Raw genomic sequence first — 23719 nt, 5'->3', positions numbered from 1 at the left:
GTCTGTCCTGCACAGGGCTGAACTGGGACAAAAAATCGGCCCGGGCATTTTGACTAGAGACCGGCCCACCAAAAATGTGACGTCATTCAGGGGTAAAAACCGCAAAGGATTCTGGGAACTTGTGGCAAGAGGTACTAGCGCATGCAGGCTTTCAATTGAACTCAGCTACAGAGCGATAAAAAGAAACACAAAAAATAGCCGGTGTTGTGCCAAAAAGTGATTGTCTGCCAAAAAGTGATTGCTCGTATTTAAATTGCTATAAGTAACTTGTTGGGCTATAATATGTGAAACATATGTCAAATGCATCCCTCATGGATGACATAAAGTCATCTCTCCATCTCCATCTCCTGCTCTTTTATTTCTCTCTCTTGCTCCATCTCTCTCTGCTGCTCTTCTGTCTCCTCTGTCACAGACTTCTCCACTTTTGATGATAAATCAGCCTGGTGCAACATGTAAGGATTGGCACAATTTGTTAAGATTTTGAGGAGTTTGAGAAACTAACCTTAAGCATAAAATAAAATTTACTATCAGTAACTTCATAGCACCCGCCCAGCAGTATATAAACTCCGTCATGCTAGCTAGTACCAGTTATTCTAAGCGACTGTAAAAAGTCAGCACAACGAAAACAAACTACAACTAAACTTGGTTTATATCTGACACAGATAGACAGCAGGTCATAACTTCTTACCTGAAGTTCAGTTCCTCTGCCACTATGACCGGCGGCCGCCTCGGGTCTCTCCTCCTCTTGCCTCCCCTTTCCCTTATCCACCTGCTGGCCTCCACCACTTGCTGATGTTGCTAAATCTGTGGAAGCTATGCCACAGCTACCGCCAAACAATTCAGTTATTTTTACACATTTGGCAGCGTCTGCCTGAAGGGCTTGTTTCTTTTTGGCCCTAATTTTTTCTGCACCTCCTTTCCTTTTTTTGTTCTCCATTTTCTTTAGTTCATCTATAAGATTGCTAAACAAGGGGGAGGGTGCATCCGACCTCCTCGGCTGTAATTGGTCCAGCCCAGAGTCGATCATGACCAATTGGCCAATCCAACACCTTTCATTATTTATACCCTTCCAAAAAAAAAAAAAAATCGATCGGCCCATAAAAGCAAAAAATCGCCAGCGGCCCACCGGGCAAATGCCCGGTATGCCCGATGGCGAGTCCAGCTATGGTCCTGCACTCTCTCTCTGTTTCTTTCTCTCTGATTGTGGAATAAAAGTATGAACATGTGTTTATAAGTCACACTTGTGTTTGAATCCTGCACCTTATCACACATTTGATTTCCATGTGTGACGACTGCAAGTGTCCAGAGTGAGGACAGACTGAGGGACCCACTGCTGCACATCATCTGTGAGGCTTTGCAGCCCTGATGATCCACCAGGACAAACTCAGCAGTGTGTGAGGAAGAGGAGGAGGAAGAACCAGCAGCAGCTGACAGATGGAGAGAATAGACAGACTGTTCCCTGTTTGTGAAGGACTGCTAGGAAAGTTTAACATAACTGTCTGTCCTGAATCAGTCTTATTAGGTAATGTTCAAATAATGTTATCCTCCCAGTGTTTTCAGTGTGGGAGAAAGTACTCAGGGCCTTCAAGTTACACACTATGAAAGGCAGCAACAAGTTTAATGTTCAGAAACCTAAAGTCTGTATCAGCAGCAGAATGGAGCTAAAAATAAATGTTTGTTTCAGTTCTATGAAGCTTTGAGTATTTTGGATCAGTAGCACTGCTGTGTTTGTTGCATCATATTGCTGTGATTGTTTATATGCTTTATATATTCTGAGCTAAGTTGATCTATAGTGTTACATCATATTCTATAAGGATGTTATGTGTTTGTAGACTTTCTGCCCAGTTTGACCCATTTAGCAGAAGTCAGCCTGTTTAAGGCTCTGATGTCTATTCTGTATGACTTAAAGCAGTTATGACATGGTCTGATTTTCTCACCCAATAAAGGAATATTTCATTTATCAGTCTACTCTTCATTCTATCAGACACAGTTATCACAGCTCGTACATTTGCTTTTTACACATATATGTAAGCACTGAGCCACATTTAGTAATGCCAACATATTAAAATAACAATATTTCTCTCTTATATATGATACATCTATATACACACTGTCACAGATACTTGAGTGTCTTTGAGTGAAGATTTAAGGTGATAGGAAATATAAATAACTGCAGCTTGAATCTTTGACACAGAGTTCATGCTTCAGAGTTCAGATGTTCAGAGTTCATGGACCGTTGAGGCTGCGAACTTTAAGGCTGCAGACCCTGAATTGGGATACAGCCATCGACTGTGGAAACCTTGCAAGTGGATCGTAAAGGTTGTTACAGAGTCTTTCATGTCTAAATTTGCCGTTAATAATTATATAATTGTAGGAATCATCTAGTTTGCTTACACTGATTACGTTGGCACTTTGTTAGCGCTACAACAACGGTCAGACCCCCGAGGCATCTAAACTTTAGTAAGAATGTGCACTTTTGACACCTCTGGTTAGCATTTAGTGGTCAGTTTCAAACGTATTTGATTTTTGCTTGTTATGAACAAATTCACTTCACTACTTTCACGATCTGTAACATCAATGCACATTGTTCCATTTACTGCATATTGCACTTTATTCATATCTCTCATTCCACCTGCAAAAACATTGTAAAGGTCGTCACAGAGAGTTTTATATATGTATAAATACTAATATTCTCTATTTATTCTGTTTTATTGCCCAGATGTTAGTTAGCCTTTGTTCAGTTGTCTTTTATATGTCAATAGATACGTATGTCACAAATAAAAGTTTCTTGTAAATTATGTTTTTGTAAAGAATTTTCTCCCAAATCTCTTACATGCTAACTGTAACGTGTTATTTCTGCTAAAACCTGAACTTAAATGTGTATATGGTGTTTATCTGTTTTTCTCTCTGTTTTAGATGCAAATATCAAATTGGAGTTCTGCCTCCAGGCCAGAATTGCAGGAATGCACCACGTGTTGGCTGTTTCACTGCCCTCTGTGCCCCACTCTCAGCCCTGCTGTCAGGGCAAAGATTGAGCAGCATATAAATGGACACATTCAAAGTGCTTTGCCTTTCAAAGGTATGTTGGTATTAAATATACCTCATAGTTAAAGTCATAAATATGCACTTCTTTTCAGCACCTCTGCAGGTCTTTGTTGACTTAAAAGTTATTTTTCACATTGTACAGTTCAGTTCATTCATCAGCGAGAGAAAAAAAGTGTTTTCATTAAATATTTTTCCTGTTCACCACATTTCCTGACAGCTCTTGTGATCCACACCATTTTGCTTTCATTATTGAGGACGGCTTGGATATTTTTGTTAATATGTACAATCTGATTGTTAGATAAACTGACTGCATTCTATACAACTACATTTAAATTACATGTTTTTTCTTTTTTTCTCTCTTACAGACAAAATGATGTGCCGGTGCACTTTCACTGCCCTTCTGTAACATGACAGTCATACAGCGTGGGGATATGGCAAGGCAATTATTGTCATGTCAGCATTCAGGACTGCTCCCCACTGAACTCTCCGTGGAGCCTCGTCTCCCTCTCCATGTCTCGTCTCCAGCATCTAAACCATTTCCTGAATCTTGGGTAGAACATTCATGTGCTCCACCCTCTGTGCTAAATGAAACTGGGGCTTGTGGAAAGTCCATGAAAATGAAACGTCCTCACTGTGGTCTTAGTCTTCTTACAAAAAAACTTCAAGGCTCACATGATGAGGAGGCATTCAAACAGGTCAATAGATGTTTGCCTGGCCTGTCATCCACAGTGTTTTTGTGTAGAGGGACTTCTTCCTCTTTGTTTTTCAGTTTGCAGAGGACATGGAGCTCTTTTTAAAAGCATGTGCTGACGAGCAGAGACTACAGGTCAAAGCGATGTTTGACATTTAATGGACAGATGAAGGCACTGGCTGTTTGTTTGTGTTTTTTATCTGTTGTTTGTTTTTCAGTGTACAGAATTCCAGTTAAACTTATTATAAAATGCCGTTCACTTGTTTCCATACTTATAGTAAAAAATTTAAGTGTAAATGCAACAGCATTGTTTATACTTGTAACTTCAGAGTAAAAAGCTTATTGTTGATATTAACATTAATGTATTATCCTGTAATCAATAATATTTTTATGCATTTTACGCATTAACCCTCTGATCTCTATCCTGGCCATTTGGGGCCACTTCACTTCTCCTTGTTTGACTGCTACACTGCAGTGGACCAAAAGAATGACGCAGGTTTGATCTTAAGGCTCTAATAGTTGTGTGTGTTGTGCATGACATTGCAACGCAAACATGTATTTGCAAGATAGACTGGAATAAATTATGATGCATCAAATATTACACAGGCTGCAGTGAATTGTTGTTGATACAGGTTATTGAGCTTTGAGTTTCCCAGTCAAACGTAGCTTTGACACACATGCTAACACTCTTACTCTTGTACATTTCATAACAAGACACCAAAGCCAAAATATTAGCTTTCAAAAGAAATTCAAAGCTGCAGCTGCAGCACACACAGCAACAAACACTGTTAGTAAATGTGTCCTGGAGTTTCTGCAGGTGCAGAAAGTGCTGCTGCTGTAAGTCAGCCTAACAGCTTCCAGATCACTTATATTTCTGGAAAGATGGCAAGAAGGGCATCACTGCTCATTTCTACAATCTCCCAGATCTTGGAATACAAGCCCCTGTCCCATGAAAACCACTTCACAGTAGTAGGAGTCCACTAAAACCTACAAATGAAGAGTGATCCTGGAAGAAATAGGGCGCACACTAGTGACCTCAACAGTTGCAAGACAGCCTTGTCCCCGATGCTTATATGAAAAAAAATATGAAGATTTATGAAACCATTAGGACTTTATTACTGTTTTATCTGAAAAGCTACTGGTAATATTTAACCTAACTGGGATTTAAAGTGTAAAAAACAGAATGTAGATAAAATTTTGGTTTTGATGAAAAGGAGTGGAGCTTGTGAGCCACAATGTAAGCAGTGTTGCTTTGCTGACATGCACTCGATGCTGGCAGTACAAGCATTGTAGTGGTTCTTATGTTTTTGTAAACTAACTGTATAATATATTGAGCCATTCAACAGTACACAAATGTTTGTAGGCTCCTTTTTGTATGCAACCTGCATGTCTTTCTGAATTAATTGTTTGTTTATATCATGTTTTTCAGGAAAAAGAAGAAGTTAAAGTCAAGTGGAAGCCCTGCTCAACATGGTATGTAGTAACAACTTTGTTGGACGGGAACAGACATTCATACTGTTGATAAATAGTTATCACCTCAATTTGAATTCATGTATTTGGACTAAAGTAAATTGGGAGCTGTTAGCTGTCAAGCTGCTCCTCTGTGAGGAGCTTGATAGCTGTCCACCTCCAAAGTCCATTATGAGTTTTGGAGGTGGACATGGTCAAGACTTTTAAGAGTTGGCATAAGACTTCACTTCTTTATAGAGCTTATAGTTGGGGCTGGTTCAGGTCAGCCCTTAGTTATGCTGTCATAGCACCAGACTGCTGGGGGTTAGTGTCTACTCGTGTCATTGTATATATCCAGGAATATGTGCCTGAGGATAGTTGTCATGAAATCAATATTAAATCAAAGTTTTCCTTAATGACCACAGCTGGCATGAGTTCTCCAAAGCTGCCTGCTGTCTCAGGATCTGTCTCCAAAAAGAACCAGGGAGCGCTAACATGTTATGTTCTAGACTGATGAAGAAAATGCACATTAAACATAGTATAAACTCACTATGTTAAGTAATGTGAAGAGGATGCCTTTAGCTCCTATTGGGTTGGTTCCTTGATCAGTGCAATACAGAATCATTCATCTGGTTTGACGTAATGTCCTTCAAACACGTCAAAATGAGGCTCTGTAGTCTGTGTGGCCTCCACATGCCTGTATGACCTCACTACAACACCTGGGCATGCTCCTGATGAAGTGGCAGATGGTCTCCTGATGGATCTCCTCCCAGACTCCAGGACTAGAGCATCTGCCAACTCAGGCAGCAGAAGGTTCTCCACGGCGTCTCCAGACTCTGTCACACGTGCTCAGTGTGAACCTGCTTTCATCTGTGAAGAGCACAGGCCGCCAGTGGCAAAGTTGCCAAGCTTGGTGTTCTCTGGCAAATGCCAAACATCCTGCACGGTGTTGGGCTGTAAGCACAACCCCCACCTGTGGACGTCGAGCCCTCATACCACCCTCATGGAGTCAGTATCTGACCGTTTGAGCAGACGTGCATATTTGTGGCCTGCTGGAGGTCATTTTGCACAGCTCTGGCCTTTCTTTCCTACCCCACAGTACCTTTCCTTATCTTTTGTTTCCTACTTAGTCTTTGATCACGGTTGTCTTTCTAGATAATTAATGTCATTTGTTCTGGGGCGAGTCACTGGCTCGGGTGCATTCTGGGACTGTCAGTTCACCAGTGTGCTGGCATGCTTCTTAACAAACACACCACTACAGCAAACATCTCAGTTGTACTTGTTGATTTCTTCAACAAAACACTGAACAAAACATGTCCTTGTGAGTGTGCTGCCTGGTGCTTTTACATTTTGTGGTAATTTGAGCAGCCCAGAAAGCATCCCATGAATTCAATTATGTTATTGTATCTGAACATGTGCACGAGTCATTAAATTAGATGGGAAAGAATGATTCAGGGTAAACAACTGCACCAAGGGAATTACATTTTTCTTCTCAACATGTAAAATGTCTGTTGATAAGCAATTTCTGAAACAGACATTATAAAAATCACATTAAACAGATGTGATTAACTTTTTATTCTAGCAAACATAACATCAATGATGACACAATCAGTCTTCATCAGAAGTGCTCAAATCACTCTCATCGTCTGAAACGTCCTCCTCCTCCTCCGAGTCCATTTCCAGGAGTGGTTGGTGGCTGAGGATTCTCTTGTACACGTCCTTTACTTTGAGCGTTTCAGCTTTCAGTTCACTTTGTTTTTAAACCAGGCTATGGAGTCCTTTCTGTGCATCCTCCGACATGCCAACAAGGGAGGCTGTAAAAACAACAAAACTATTAAATATAAGTAAAACAAACAAACAGACAAAAAAACTCACCTCATAAACACAAGGAGTTAGGATCATGTAATTAAGCTTTTTTTAAGGGAGAAGGCAGTGTTAGCTAGCAACCCAAATATAGGTAAAAGATCCAGTAAGACTTTAGCATCTGCTATTATTTTCAATCAATTCATCACCAAATGTATAAATAAATAAAAGATGTGCTTACAGTCTGAGGAGATTGTCCCCAACACCACAGATTGCATTTGCAACACTGTCCAGTGATGCTGCATCTCCCTGCAAAGGATCATCTCCTCCTCTCTCAGGCGCCTCACAGCCATCACCTTCTCAAAGACCTTTCTCTTTGTCCGGAGGTCAGCAGCAGCTGCAGTTTAACAACATCAGATGGGAAAACATAGCAGCATATTATGATTCAAGAACAAAACATTCAACTGCTGCTCAGATACTGGGAGTTTGTTTAAAAAGGATATTTAGAAATCAAGAGCTTACGTTCACTTGTGCTCTGCCAGGGCCAAACGTCGCTCTGCATGAGGGCATCACTGGATACGATTTGCTTTGTTGCTTGTTTCCTTGTTGTAGTCGTCAACAGCAGCCGCCAAGCGTTTCTTCTCATCTAAGATGACCTTGTGAATTCTGTGTCGCCTCTTGTTGCTATCTGTAAATAATCATAAAAAGGAACACCTTCACATAATGCATATATTTACATTTTAATCTACACTCATCAATTCGTTTGCTAGAACAAATCACATCCAGCTTAAACAAACCTGGATCTGATTTTATTCTGTTTACAAAGTAGCTGTACAAGCTGTACAAACTGAGCATCAAACGGTCCGTTTCAAAGAAACTGTGACACCATTTTGTCTGTAAAGACTTTGTGTTCGCACTCTGATGATGACGACAAGCTGCTCTACTCGTGCCTGCAACGCTCCAAGGCTGCCATCAGTTTGATCCGTTTCTAAGTGAGAGGAATATTAATCAGAACACAGGATGAGTAACAGTCACCAAACTACAGTGGACTCTGTAATCACTGACTTGATGATATTCATTATAAGACATCTGGAGCCTTCATGTGCTGCATTATCATGAGATAACAAGTATGTTGGTGTTCAGCTTTATAAAACCAACTAGTACGACATCACTTCAACCCAGGTCCAATCCAATTTGATCAAACGCAACAACTCTGCCATCAATTCTGCTTTTACAAGCTTATTTTTCATTGTTTGTTGACACTGTCAGAAAGATCTTAACTCTAAGTTCTTTAATGAGGCCATGGTGGGTCCTGTTGTTATACACGAGTGCATTATATTGAGACTCACCTTCAGCCCATTGCTGCAGTGTGTCGTCATCCACACCCAGCTCATTTCTGCTCGCATTCAGGCTCTCCACTTGTTCTCTAAAGATCCTTATGATCTAAGAATACATTAATAAATGTCATTCATATGGACATTTTTAGAGTACTGGTGTTTTTGCCCCATTACCACACACATTAAAATGGGTGTTGAAAAAATGACCTTTAGATATCTCTGGCTCAAAGTGCGGCCCAGTTGTTCCACTTTCCTTTTGTTCCAGCCCAAAGCCAGGAGGCTCAGCATGTCTGTTCGCCCTGCATTTCAGTTAGTATACAAATAAGAATGAATGAGCAGGAGACTGAGTGGAATCTCACACACAGACACACACCTGCTTTAGACATGTACTTCGTTGTGATGGCTGCCCTAGACAGGAAACTGTTTACTTGTTCCACCTCTTCTCCAACTGTAGAACCGGCCCATCCTGAAACGCACCTCCCCATTTGATCTATAGAAAGGAGGTCACAATACATGACTGCTGAATTCATTCAACCTTATAACAAAATGTCTTAAACGTATCCAAGACTACAAGCTGCAGTATACCTCGCACATCCAAGTGTGAGCTACTCAAAATGAAGTACACATTAAGATAAAGTCAAGTAAATAGTATTACGACAACACCAAGAGAAAAACAAAATAAATATCCACCCATCCAAATATGTATCCACACACACACACGTATGAGTATATGGTTATGGCGTTAACGTCATTTTAACAAGATTAACGCTGACAGCACTGATATATATGTGTATCTTACATCATTTGTGTGTCTCTGGATGTATTTCACAAACTCAGCAACTTCCTCATCTTTCTCAATGAAGACACCTTCAAAGTTCCCCTGCTCTGAAGTGCTGAACGAACACGGTGACAGTTGTTTGAAAAGAAACATCAAAATACAATTTTTGTACAAATCCATATTTGATTTATGTACACAATGCATAACGTACCTTGCATTTGATTGAAAGCGATAAAGCTTGCAGTTTCCATCAACTGAGACGGCGAGCATGTCTGGAGTGCAGGCAGGGCAGCTAAAGCATGGCTCCTTGCACATCCTGTCCACCTCACACTTTACAGCACTCCACTCCAAGAAACTTTTGCTGAAGGCATCAGCTGATATTCGGCCAGTCTTTTAAGTAGAGGACAAACAACAGAATATTCACGGACAGTCATCATAAACATTGATTTGCACAATTTCCTTAAACTTGACAAATTTAGAAACTCACCCTTCCAAAATGGGCTGTTCGTTCATCCAGCACTTTGACAAAGGCCTTAAGTGACATCCCTGCTGCAGCTTCTTAATGTCATAGAAAGACTGAAAGACATCCATTGAAAACAGGGTGCAGAAATTTAAGGTGCCAGGCCAATATCCACCACCCTGGAAGTCCTTAACTGAGGGGGACCACATTAGGCCACAGCTGGTGCAGCTCACCACTGGCAGTGCAAGGTTATAACGGCCTTTAGGAAGGATAAGGAGAAATCCAGTCATGGCTCAACAAAGACATTCATTTTTCCCATGTTGTTTTCAAAGCGGTCTGGTAAATCCAAATGACCTTTGACAGGTGCCCACATATACTGCGGGCCGAGGGTAATTCAAAACAATGTAGCAATGTACAATTTGCAATAAAACCTGCAAACACATCTATTGTGTATGTACTGTGTGACAAAAGAGCAACTTACCATTTATGGTTACAAGAGCCACAATTGCACCGGGTGAAACCTCAACGTTACCTGCTGGGCAGTCACACACAGTCTGGTCTTTGCACAGGCAACAGCCGAACTAACATTAAAAACACACAATATATATAAAAAGAATTGGAAATTAAATGATACACAATAAATATACAATAACAGCACACACTCATAGTACATAGCAATAAATGCATAAGACTTAAAAACCGTACATATTGGATTGTGAAACTCTGATGAAGGCTGCAAAAACCCTCCTGTTACTGCCTCTCTGCTGTGCAGGACAAAGCGTGTGTGAACTGCAATATCACAGTCAGCACAAAGGAATGGAAGAGGCAGGCAGTCCAGACACCTCACAACTACTTGTTTGCCACACTGACACACACGGTGTGACTGTGGATCCAGAGTAGCTAACATATTGTCTATAAGACAAGGCCTGGCCTCTTTCCACTTTAGCAAGGACACCATGTTTCTGATCGCCCAGTGAGTAGCAGCTGACTCAGACGACGTCTCACAAGTCATGGCTGCGTCCTCTTCTCCATCCTCCAACAACTGAAGGAGCTCCTGACGAAGCACCTCAGTTCCACACACTAACAGAAAAAAAATAAAGAAACTCTTCCACAAAGTGAAAAACACTCTAGGCAGTATGTTTCTTAGGACTGCACAAAAGCCCTGCCTAACTCAACTATAACAACAAATATAAAAGTAAAGGAATCACAATATATACAAGAAGGTAAAGTACCTTTTGTTGGGTTGACACTGGCAACATAACTAGGTTCTTCACGTGGACACTGATGCTGATCTGCAGACACTGGGGGGAAAAAGAGATTGAAGAATATTTACTTACTGAAATTCTTTGGTGAAAACAAGTTGTGAGATAAAATCAATGGTTGTGAGAACACTGACCACGTGGCAACTAGTACTTCGACTGGATGATGGTCTTTGAGGAATAAAATCTCCCTGTCTGTCAAGGGCGGCATCACTTACATTTTGATTAGATACCTTGAGTTTGTAAATGATCAGATTACATAATTGGAATACAATGTATCCAATTCAGGGTTGCAGGAGGATGAAGCCTATCCCAGCTGATACAGGACAAAGACAGGCTGCCAGTTTATTGCAGGGCTAACACGATATGTGTAACAGAAAATCCACTTAAATGTTTGATATTTCTTATAATAATCATAATTATGACTATTATTTAAAGGTTTCTTTAAATAATACATTTTGATTTTTTATAACCTCTAAAATATAAACCTGAGCTGTTTCAGATTCTGACCTCTGACCTCACTGCAGCTCCCTCTTGGAAGTACGTCTGCTTCTTGTCTACCCCCAGTGATGACCGCCTGCCCTTGATATCACGTACTGTACCTGAGGAACAAAAAAGGACAAACACTTGCCTTCATTTAAGAAGTACATTCATACAGAGGTAATCTATGGAAACACACTAGTTCACCCTTTGGGAGAAATCAGTTCCTGTGAAACATTTCTGTAAATGAACATCATGTGGAGAATGAATGAAATGAGTTCTTCAGGTGACTCAGCAGTCCCACACTGACAAATGAAATCTAGTTAAACTATTAAGCATATTTGCTCTTCTGAAATCTGTGTTAAACAACAACAAACATAAATTAGTAACAGAAATACAGCTGAGTAGAGGCTTTACAAACCACCAGCAGCCATAATGCTAAATTTTAATCTTCAAATGTTTCTGAGCCGTCTTCAACCTGCTTTTAACACATTAAAGTCCCACAGTCAATGCAGCCTGACTCAATCCTAGATGTTCAGCACACAGAGACACAGAGGTGCCGTTTAAAGTTTAGTGATAACCTGAGTCACTGATCATTTGCAGTATTACAGAGTCTGGCAGTCTTTGCATGATGTCCACGTCACTGTGAGTTTCTAGCTGACTCTCAGGTGTGACAGGTGTGCCAGCAGGAAAGAGTAATAATAACCTGCATCCTGAGGTTTGTCATGCAGGATTAAAGCAGCCAGGCTTTGTTCACACAGCTAGGATTGTATTTTACACTGACCCTGGGTCAGTATAAGTATCATACAGTTTAAACGAAGCACTGAAACTTGCACATATTTATTACAGATGCACTGAAGCTAATCGAGATATTTGCTGTCAGTCTGTGGCTGCGATTAAACACTTTACTGGAAACTTTATTAACTAGTAACTTCATCAGTCATGACAGAAGCTAATATTTCTGTGCTAACATCGTTTAAACAGTAACAGCTTTCCTCCAATATAATCAGAATCAGAATCAGAATCAGAATGGGTTTATTGCCAGATGTTGAGGTTTACAACATTAGGAAATTGCTGGGGTGCTTCAGTGCAGACAATAAGAATTAAAGTGCTATGTAGAAAGAAAGATATGTGCATGAGATATACATGAGATATATACATGAGAATAAGAATTATGAGTGCTACGTAGAAAGATATATACATGAGTGCAGGTGGTGATCAGTGCCAAACATGAAATGATGCAGTGACACAGCGTAGGGTCATGTGTTAGTGGCGGGGACAGTCATGTGGTTATTGTTCATGTGTCCAACAGCAGAGGGGAAGAAACTGTTCTTGTGGCGAGAGGTTCTGGTGCGAATGGACCGGAGCCTCCTGCCTGAGGGGAGCAGGTCAAACAGACTGTGTCCAGGGTGAGAAGGGTCAGCTGAGATCCGGGCTGCACGCCGCAGTGTCCTGGAGGTGTACAGGTCCTGCAGAGATGGGAGTCTGCAGCCAATCACCTTCTCAGCAGAGCGCACAACACGCTGCAGTCTCTGTTTGTCCCTGACAGTGGCTCCAGCGTACCACACGGTGATGGAGGAGGTGAGGATGGACTCGAAGATTGCAGTGTAGAATTGCATCATCGTCCGTGTTGGCAGGTTGAATTTCTTCAGCTGCCTCAGGAAGTACATCCTCTGCTGGGCTTTCTTGATGACGGAGGTGATGGTGGGCTCCCACTTCAGGTCCTGGGTGATGGTGGTACCCAGGAAGCGGAATGAGTCCACAGAGGTGATGGGGGTGTCAGTCAGGATGATGGGGGGGAGTGGGGCTGTGTGCTTCCTGAAGTCCACAATAATCTCCACTGTCTTCTGGGCATTCAGCACCAGGTTGTTGTGGCTGCACCAAGACACCAGACGTTCAACCTCCCTCCTGTAGGCAGACTCGTCCCCGTCCGAGATGAGCCCAATGACGGTGGTGTCATCTGCGAACTTGATTAGCTTGACAGACTGGTGTGTGGAGGTGCAGCAGTTGGTGTACAGGGAGAAGAGCAGAGGAGAAAGAACACAGCCCTGAGGGGAGCCGGTGCTGATGGTCCGGGAGTCCGAGACATTCTTTCCCAGCCTCACGTGCTGCTTCCTGTCCGTCAGGAAGTCAGTGATCCACCGGCAGATGGGATCAGGCACATTCATCTGGGAAAGCTTGCCTCGGAGATGGTCTGACTAAGCTAACGTTTACACCGTAACTTTAAGCTAGTACCATAAAGACGGTAAAACACGTAATAATATCTACAAATGCATCTTAAAGCTGTTATATTAGCACTCGGTGTATTACTAACATAACCACATTAACATTACTGACACTCGCAGACTTTTAATAGTCATTCTATAAATGCTGTCCGTTTAAATGGTCTTACCTGGTGGTCCATATGGTCCATAAGTGAAGCAGAGGGAGCCTGACCATGCGTCACACGTTTGACGAGTTGGGAGTGAGAACGTGTTGGGCTATAAGGAACACACTCACTTCCTGAGCCCTGGGCAATAGTGATGGGATTTCCGGCTCTTTTTAGAGATCCGGCTCTTTCGGTTCGGCTCACTAAAAAGAGCCGGCTCTTTCGGCTCCGAACCGGCTCTTCAGGTTGTTTTGTTGCTTTAATTAATTTATTATTAACAATAATATAAAATTATGCACAAAAGGAATTACTAACGTAAAAACAAGTGGTTTTATTTATATATGTTTATATATAAATATATGCGGTGGCCCCTAGAGACAAAACACGTATAAACTCCAAAACACATTTCTAGCATGAACTGAACTTCCAAAGCAGAGCTACTAGATCACTTAAATCACACAATTGAAAGCATGTGTGTATTGTTTGTGTATTTATACACAGGCACTCATATATATATTCAAATAATTTAAAAAAAAGTTCATTTACCTGTTATTACCACACACCAAATCCGGTCGTTGGTACTTGCTGGCTTGTGTAGCCACAAGATAACAAAGGCTCAACACTGTGCCCAGCATCCTGGAGCACTTCTGTTGTCTTTTGTACGTGTTTTGAGCTTTTATATGCTTCTGAGTTTTTACGTGCTTCGGAGTTTGTACGTGTTTTTACGTGTTTTGGAGTTTTTACGTGTTTTGGAGTTTGTACGTGTTTTTACGTGTTTTGGAGTTTGTACATGCTTCAGAGTTCGTACGTGATTTGAAGTTTGTATGTGCTTTGTCTCTAGGGGCCACCGTAAATATACTTTTATTTATTCACTCCACATAAAATGTAATAAATAAATCATATAATACAAAAATCAACTATTCACATTTCAAGTTTTAACTATTTAAATTTTCAGCTTTTTCCTTTCACAAATTTAAAGTGAAAAGAACACAAAACACTGCAAACCACAACACAATTAAATATAAATTATAATATGAAAACTAAAAGAACATGCATATTCTCTGTCATATGGACCTGCATGAATAAACTTTCTCAATCCTTTATCATCTGCAACCGAAAATAGTTGTGGATGATTACTATACCTTTCTAATGTTGTTGTCCCTGCCTCTCTTTCTCGCTCTCTCTGGCTCTGTTCCTGTGCTACTGAGTGTAACTACCGCCCCTCCCCCCTCTGCCCAGCATAAAGCACAAGGATCGCGTGCAGAGTGAAGCGGAAAAAAAGTGCGAGAGAGAGGCTGAGAGAAAGAAAAAAAAAAACCCACGTGACGGCTCGCGATAAGGAGCCGGCTCGCTTCGTTCACGTCAAAGGGTCGGCTCTAAGAGCCATTTCGTTCGCGAACGACCCATCACTACTGGGCAATAAGAGACGTTTTGTGTTTTATGATTTATTGATATGTTTGATCCTTTCTGACCTGCGTTAATGAAGCAGTCATTAGAGCACCATGTCCGCTAGAATAGTTCTGTAGTTTGATGCTTGAGTCGTTGCAGACTTGTTGAAACTCCCTCACCCGTCAAAGCAGCGTCTTTGTTATTCGCGTCCAGCAGATGGCAGTGTTTCACTGTCTGACGGCTGTCTGAAGCTTCAGCTGGATTATTCGTTTGCTATGTTTGCCATGTTACAGTGGGGAGGAAAAACTCATTTTTAACAGGAATATCTAGACATGAGTGATTACTGCAGTGGGGCACTATCTGTGCTATCTATAAGAAATGTTAGCAACAATAAAACTCTGAGGATCAGGGCTCCATTTCACTCCAGTGTTCAGTGGCATTTTAAAAGAGTGAATACCGACGCTGAATGTCTTTGTAAAGCAAAAGCACTTTGTTAGCCTTTACAGAGCAAAGCTATGGATCAATGTGCAGTGAAGAAAAATCGAGGTGGCCAGTCTGTCCTTTCCTAACCAATCACAGAGCTCCTTACATTGTTGCGCTGGAGAATAACTAAATATAATATAAAGATGATATTGAAAATAATCTTTTGTAGAGTCACTACTTAGTGGGCAGAGGACAGTTATCACTTTGCTGGATGCTTTAAAGTCGCATGTTCTGTATTTGCTGTATGCAGATTAGCAGGATACTAACAGATTAACAGCTTTTATTAGACTTCATATGATAATCAACAGTGAAGTGTTTCTCTTTCAGTGTTTATTCTTGCTCATTGAATGATCTCTGTTCAGATAATATGCTGCACTCATCTCATGTTTCTTTAAATACGGCATCACTTGTCCAGCTGTCAAACTCTGAAAGAGTTACAGTTTCACCACTGAGCACTTTGAATGGTTATTCTTTTATTTAAAAGCACTTATTCTAGCTGCATCATCAATACGACAAAAACAGTGACTTCAACAAAAATTTATCTAAAAATATTTAGGGGGAAATGTTCCTACACCCCTCATGTAAATGTTACATCTCCAAAAGGGAGAAATAATCAGAATAAGGCGTAATCATTGTCATGATAATAATGACCATGAAAATGAAACTAGGCCTACCTTTAGTTCAGCACACTCAGTGTTGCATAAAGACATGCGAACATGCCATCATCCATTCTGGAGCCTACTTTTAAAAAGAGCGAGCTGTTTATTCTGGCTGAGTAGCAAACAGAACCAACCATGAAAACCTAAACTGGGAAAACACTCGGAAACCTTGAACACTGGGAATATGGAGACACAGGGGTAGGTGAACAGACACTGACAAAGGACAGAGGAAAACAGAGACAATATATATAAGACAAGAAGTAACACAGACACCCTTTTCGGTGACAAAAATGAGAAAATATCCAGTGAAAGGCAGTTCTCTTGGAAAAACTGCCTTATTGATGTCAACGGTCAGAGAAAAATGTCTGATAGGAAGGCAACCGTAGCTCATACAACCATTTGTTGCAACCAAAGAATGCAGAAGAGCGTTTTGGTCAGCTAAGAACAGGAAATTGAAGCTACAGTTCTCAAAATTTGACATGAGAAGATTGGATAAATGTTGCCTGGTCTGATGAGTCTTGATTTCTGCTCTGACATGCAGATGGTCGGGTCAGAATTTGGCATAAATAGCATGAAAGGATGGATCCATGCTGCCTCATGTCAGCTGTGCAGACTAGTGGTGGTGGTGTCACTGTGGGGGGGAGGGGCGGTATTTTCTTGCTGAAACGTTACATAGTGTGTGTGTGTGTGTGTGTGTGTGTGTGTGTGTGTGTGTGTGTGTGTGTGAGAGAACAACTTGAAACAAACTGCAGCAATAAGGGCAAACTAGTGCACAGTTATGTTTACGTGAGCGTTATTTTGTATGCATTTGTACAGTTCCATAACTGTGAGAATACATTGATAGCATTTAACTCTAGTAACAGGCATTTGTACCAGTAAGCATGAAAAAGTAGGGAAAAGAACTAGTATGTAAGCACTGACTAGTACTGTAAAGTATATGTGTATATAGGGCAATCGTGGCTCAAGAGTTCGCAGTTCATCCTGTAATTGGAAGGTTGCCAGATTGAGCCCCGCCTCCGACAGTCTCGGTCGTTGTGTCCCGGGGCAAGACACTTCACCCGTTGCCTACTGGTGGTGGTCAGAGGGCCCGGTGGCGCCAGTGTCCGGCAGCCTCGCCTCTGTCAGTGCGCCCCAGGGCAGCTGTGGCTACAATGTAGCTGCCATCACCAGTGTGTGAATGTGTGAATGACTGAATGTAGTGTAAAGCTCTTTGGGGTCCTTGGGGACTAAGTAAAGCGCTGTACAAATACAGGCCATTTACTGTGCGTGTGTTTATGCTCAAGTGTATGAATAAATTAGTCAGTTTTAAACAGTTGCAATTTAAACAGTAGAAGAGTGGCACTATATTTATATATTTATAAAGAATTTCAAACAACAATTAATTGATGCTCAAAGCAGGTTTATTTAATTAATATCCAGATTTCCAATTAGTTCCCAATTCATTCAGCAGCAAATCACATCACCACTCACTTCAAGGCTGTATGTATTATTGTAAGGTAGACCCTACAATAATACATACAGAGAACCCAACAATCATATGACCCCCTATGAGCAAGCACTTTGGCGACAGTGGGAAGGAAAAACTCCCTTTTTACAGGAAGAAACCTCCGGCAGAACCAGGCTCAGGTCGGGGCGGCCATCTGCTGCGACCGGTTGGGGTGAGAGAAGGAAGACGTCTGTTGTAGGTCTGATTGAAGGACTGATGTGATGGTAAGTTGTCTGCTGTTCCGCTTTGAATATTGAGAGATTAGTTGATGGATTTCAAGCCAAATTGTGCCCAAGTTTAAGACCATATTCATTGGTTGTTTTTGTTGATGTTATTGTTTTGGGCTTTTTTTCCACAAGAATTTCTAGCTCCCCTAGAATTCTGGCCACCCAAACGATGATTGCTGCTGAGAGAGCACAAGGTTTTGTCCCCCTGTACTATTCATGTCAGTGCAGGGGGTTCTCCTTGAGAGGCCAGGGTCGAAAAAGGGATGCTTCAGAACCTCCGAGGGTGTTATGCGCTGATTTGCATCCAAGGCCAACATTTCTTTGATTAGCCTTACAAATAATGTTTGGCCATTTTCCGGTCCTCGCCTAACCTTCAGCAGTTGTTCGAGGTCATCGAGACGCTTAAGTTTTATATATCGAGTTTCCTTGGATCGATAATCTGTCTCGTATTGAAATTGTTCTGGGGTCTTAAATGTCCAGCGCTGTTCGTTGTGGTTATCCTCGATGAAATAGCTGTCAGTGTACAAGCCAGACTCTAGAAGATGATCTGGTAGCTGACCCTGGGTTTCAATTATGAATTTCAAAACGTCATAATCGTCTTCCCCAGGATAGAGAGGCACCCCTGTAGCAAGCTCCACAGCTACCAGCCCCAGAGACCACATGTCGATTGCTTTGTCGTATGGAATGCCAAGCATAACCTCAGGTGCACAATAACCAATTGTCCCCACACGGTCACCAGGAATCACTGCAGAAGCAGGACATGCGAGGCCAAAGTCTATGAGTTTGACTTTGACGGGAGACTCACTGCGGTTCACAACCATGATGTTTCCAGGTTTGAGGTCAGCATGCACTATTCCCACAGAACCCAGGTGGAACAGAGCATTTGCGAGCTGATGCAAAATTGGCCCGAGTTCTCTCATTGGGAGACCTTGGTTATTCCGGTCCCCAATGTAGTCCCACAGGCTTTGGTCGAGGAGTTCGAAATTCAAGCAAATGCGCTCTCCATCGAGGAAATAGCCGTTCCATTCGACAATGTTGCACCTGTCTGGATCCAAGCGTCGTAGCTGCTCCAGGATGAAAATTTCCAGTTTTGCCTGGAGCAGAATTTCAGGGTCGCTCTTGTTGACTTTAATAGCAACCGTTTTGTTGTTTTTTGTATCGCGACATCTGGTTACCAAACCAAAGCCTCCTTCTCCAAGGAAGGCCTCTACCACGTGGTGATCTCCTAAAATGGTCCCTTTCGTTATTTGAAGATCATCTTCAGAGGCAGATGGGTTGGCTGAGGTGTTGATGTCTCTTTTTTGAGGAAATTCAACTGAGTTTTGGAAACTGCAGCTGAATTTTTGCGATCCATGACTTTTCCAGCTTGAAGGCTGCTGAGAGAGCACAAGGAGTTCTCCCCCTGTACTATTCATGTCCGTGCAGGGGGTTCTCCTTGAGAGGCCAGGGTCGAAAAAGGGATGCTTCAGAACCTCCGAGGGTGTTATGCGCTGATTTGCATCCAAGGCCAACATTTCTTTGATTAGCCTTACAAATAATGTTTGGCCATTTTCCAGTCCTCGCCTAACCTTCAGCAGTTGTTCGAGGTCATCGAGACACTTAAGTTTTATCGATCGAGTTTCCTTGGATCGATAATCTGTCTCGTATTGAAATTGTTCTGGGGTCTTAAATGTCCAGCGCTGTTCGTTGTGGTTATCCTCGATGAAATAGCAGTCAGTGTACAAGCCAGACTCTAGAAGATGGTCTGGTAGCTGACCCTGAGTTTCAATTATGAATTTCAAAACGTCATAATCGTCTTCCCCAGGATAGAGAGGCACCCCTGTAGCAAGCTCCACAGCTACCAGCCCCAGAGACCACATGTCAATTGCTTCATCATATGGAGTGCCAAGCATAATCTCAGGTGCACAATAACCAATTGTCCCCACACAGTCACCAGGAATCACTGCAGAGGTGTTACATGCGATGCCAAAGTCTATAAGTTTGACTCTGACTTGAGACTCACTGCGGTTCACAACCATGATGTTGACAGGTTTGAGGTCAGCATGCACTATTCCCACAGAACCCAGGTGGAACAGAGCATTTGCGAGCTGATTCAAAATTGGCCTGATTTCTCTCATTGGGAGACCTTGGTTATTCCGGTCCCCTATGTAGTCTGACAGGCTTTGGTCGAGGAGTTCGAAATTCAAGCAAATGCGCTCTCCATCGAGGAAATAGCCGTTCCATTCGACAATGTTGCACCTGTCTGGATCCAAGCGTCGTAGCTGCTCCAGGATGAAAATTTCCAGTTTTGCCTGGAGCAGAATTTCAGGGTCGCTCTTGTTGACTTTAATAGCAACCGTTTTGTTGTTTTTTGTATCGCGACATTTCGTTACAACACCAAAGCTTCCTTCTCCAAGGAAAGCCTCCACCATGTGGTGATCTCCCAAAATGGTCCCTTTAGATATTCCAAGCTCATCTGAGCCGAAGGATGGGTTGGCTGACATGGTGTAATGTGTCTGTTTGCGCTGTGGATTGGTGAGAAACAAAACTGAACTTGTTTTGGTTTCTCTCGTAAATTGCTCTCAAAACTTCTCGAAAGGGTTTCAGTTGCTGCAGGTCAACGTCCGTTAAGCATAAAGTAACAGGTGAGCGCTCCTATTTATGGGTTTTGGGATCAAAGCAAAGTTATGACGTCAGAAAGGATCAAAGCAAAGTTACCGCGTCACAAGCGATCGAAGCGATTCTAATATGTGCGCATGCGCACATATGAGAAGTGATCGAAGGGATTCTCATATGTGCGCATGCGCACACACGTGCTTGTTTGTGTAATATTGTTGACACTAAACTTGACCCTAATCAATTTAATATCAGTCAATCAAAGAAAATGTTAGTTTTGGAAAATTTTAAAATGACATAACTGACAGTTAAAACCTTTTTTGTTCATGTATTTGTATTTGTATTGTCTTCGGGGTTTTTTTTTGCATACCATGTCAAGCTTTTCTGTATATAGTCATGTCGTAGATTTCGGAGCAAAGAAGAAATTGAATTGGATTTTAATATTGCAGTGCTTGGATTTCGGATTTGGTGCTTAAAACTTCTTGAAACTGTAACCGTATTTCATTCACCACAAATAACTATCTGATTGAATAGTTTTCTTATCAGATAGAGAAATAAAACGAGTCGCAAAGTCTAAAAGCAACATTTCTCTGCCTGGGCTGTACCTCTGCACGTTAGTCTGTTTCAGTGTGTGACCCCTCACCCCCTCCCTGATCAGTCGGGGGTGAGTGCGCTAATGTGCCTGGAGGCCGTTTTAATGAGTGTTTGCTGGAAAACGAAAAATACAAGAAGGATTTGTACGTTTTCACAATGGGGGAGTTTGCGTAAGTACTAGTAAATAATTTTCTCGAGTGTGTACGTTACACATGTTATTTGTTTAAAATTGGTATTATTATTTTGCTAGCTAGCAAACTCGCGGGATAAAGGATTGAAGTGCACTCAGTGCGATACAATACGGTGGCGCTATTCTAACAGTTAGTTATTGCAGGGTAACTTGTAGAATATGCTGTGAATTGAACCAAGATTACACAGCAGTAGCAGTAATACGAGTTACTTCCCTCAAGTGAAAGCGTTAAACGTTAGCCCGATGCTTAACTAGCCAACGTCAGGCTTTCTGATTGAAGGCTAAAAGCGACGTTGTCACCAAGTAAACAGAATATTGATGATATTTTTGTGTATCGCTGCAGCCTTTTCAAGTATTAACCTGGTGTCTTTGGGAACAGCTTAGGGGGAAATGACGGTAATATGACTGAACCATATGGGAACAAAGAATAGGCACTTTTTTGTGCTACCGAAGTTTCCTCGCTTTCATTCAAAATCTGTTTCTCATTAAACAATTGAAACATAATGGCTTCAAGCTGACATTGAGGCCTGTGGGGCACTATCAGCCACTGAGACAGTAGACAAGTGACTATTTCACACTTTAAGGCTGCCTGTTTATTTAAGGGAGATGAACAGTACATTATAACTGTACATAATAATATCAATGATGATAGATTAAATAAATGGGTTTTTGAAAGACGCTTGTGCATTTTTAAAGTCTAAAGTGTTGAATTGATCTGAGTATGTCATCTGTTCAAAGCCTCTCCCAGTCAGTGCTGTTCTCTATGCCTGTCTTACTCTACATGATGTTATTAGCACAAACACTTTAAAGGTGATAATTAGGTCTACAACAATAACACAGACTGCAATGTAGTTAAGCGTCTTACAGTTAGTTTTGAATGAATGAACTTAAAAAACAACACAAGCAAAGATCTGTCTCCTCCTGTTTTTTGTGTCACATAAGAAAGAAGCATCAATATCTGATGAGAAGACTTATTAATTTGGCCTTTCACGTGGTCTTACTCAGGTGATGCGAAGTGAAATATGCATCCTTTTTATGGTAATGTGCTGGAAAATGTTGAAAATGGACATTAAACGTGCTCACAAAGTGCTTGAATTTGACCCTGAAAGGTGTATGAAGCCAGAAAAAGTCACACTTGGAGTAAAAACCTCTCATAGCAAGTTAATCATATTCAATTGATTTGATGCTTTCAGCACCAAATTTAGCCACACAGTCAGGACAGCGTCTGATTTACCTTCATCGGTAAACGTGTTTATGCGGTACATAGTAACAGTGTGGCTGAGTCCTCTGGTTCAAATCAGTTCCAGTACATTTGGAGATGTAAGTCTTAACCTTTCACATGCATCGGGAAGAAAAAAACATTTAATCTTCACAGTACTGCCGAAGTGCAGCGATACATTGTGAAGTGCACATTTCCATTTCTCATACAGTACCGAGCAAAAGTCTTGAACCACCCCCTTATTTTTTCGTGTTTTGCCAGGTCAGTCTGTGTTAACGGTGTTATTAACTGCATTCTTCAACTAAAGAAGTGAGAACAAATGATGTGGGCTTTTGTTTTTTTGCAATAGGCTGCAAGTAAATGTGTACAGATACAATTTAAAATTGGTTCTTTGTTAAGTTTTCTGGTCCTTTCCGTGACTTAGGTGTCTGTTTATGTTTGAATGTTTCAGAGATTAGTGTGAAGGGTCTTAACAGACAAAAAGTGGTCAAATACAAGCCCTGGATTAAAAATCAGAAACACTTTAAAAAGCCTGGAGAGCTATTCCTTAATACCACTTTAAAGATTACAGGGAAGTCCGGATCCCTGGAAGCAAATGAGGGATGGCTCAAGACTTTTGCACAGTGCTGTACATGTCATGTTCCCTGTTTTATACCTCAGCTCAAACTGACACGTTCTCACTAACTGCTTCTCATTTTCTCCACAGTAAACTTTGACCACTTCCAGATACTGCGGGCCATCGGGAAAGGAAGCTTTGGAAAGGTAATGCAGCCTCCATTTTTCACGCCACTTGTATATTGTTTGCCCTTAATTACCCACCACGGTCGTCATCTCTAAAGAATCAGTGCAAGCGAAGCGAAATGTGCTGGGATTACACTTCAGTTCTCGTGTGCTGCTGTTATTTAATAACAGTTATAAATGCAGCTTATGCAATTATTTCTATAAAGTCAGTTAGAGGAGAGCCGATTTCTATTTCATCTCACTCAATCTAGGTGGGAATTTTGACCCCACGTCTCAATTTAATTACAGAGCACATTGAACGTCTGGATGAGACTTCAGTAATGAATTCAGGACTGTGTGTGTGTGTGAGATACACAATTGGGGCTGCAGAGATTGGAATAGTTTACCTTCATTTTAAATATCACTGCCCTGTGCACATTGTCGGCTTTAAAATTCAAACTTAAAGAGTTTGTAAGTAAACTGGCTG

The 23719-nt window shown here is 41.5% G+C and overlaps 2 protein-coding genes across 2 annotated transcripts in view; one reads left to right on the top strand and one right to left on the bottom strand.

Annotated features, from left to right (window-relative positions):
• The window catches only part of LOC146577602 (protein TANC1-like), a 136423-nt gene that overhangs the window by 98038 nt on the left and 14666 nt on the right, over positions 1-23719 (top strand). The window lies entirely within an intron of this gene.
• On the bottom strand, positions 18061-20476 carry LOC146577603 (uncharacterized). Its single transcript, XM_085269740.1, has one exon. It carries the CDS (start codon positions 20395-20397, stop codon positions 18061-18063), a length of 2337 nt encoding a protein of 778 aa, XP_085125866.1. The 5' UTR covers positions 20398-20476.

The sequence above is a fragment of the Mchenga conophoros genome, linkage group LG3, assembly GCF_057382185.1.
Source record: "Mchenga conophoros isolate Kocher_MC1m ecotype Shallow Benthic linkage group LG3, M_conophoros_male_GT1.1, whole genome shotgun sequence".
Lineage (NCBI taxonomy): Eukaryota > Metazoa > Chordata > Actinopteri > Cichliformes > Cichlidae > Mchenga > Mchenga conophoros.
Note: the sequence above shows the minus strand (reverse complement) of the source record. Positions and strands in the feature narration are given on the sequence as shown.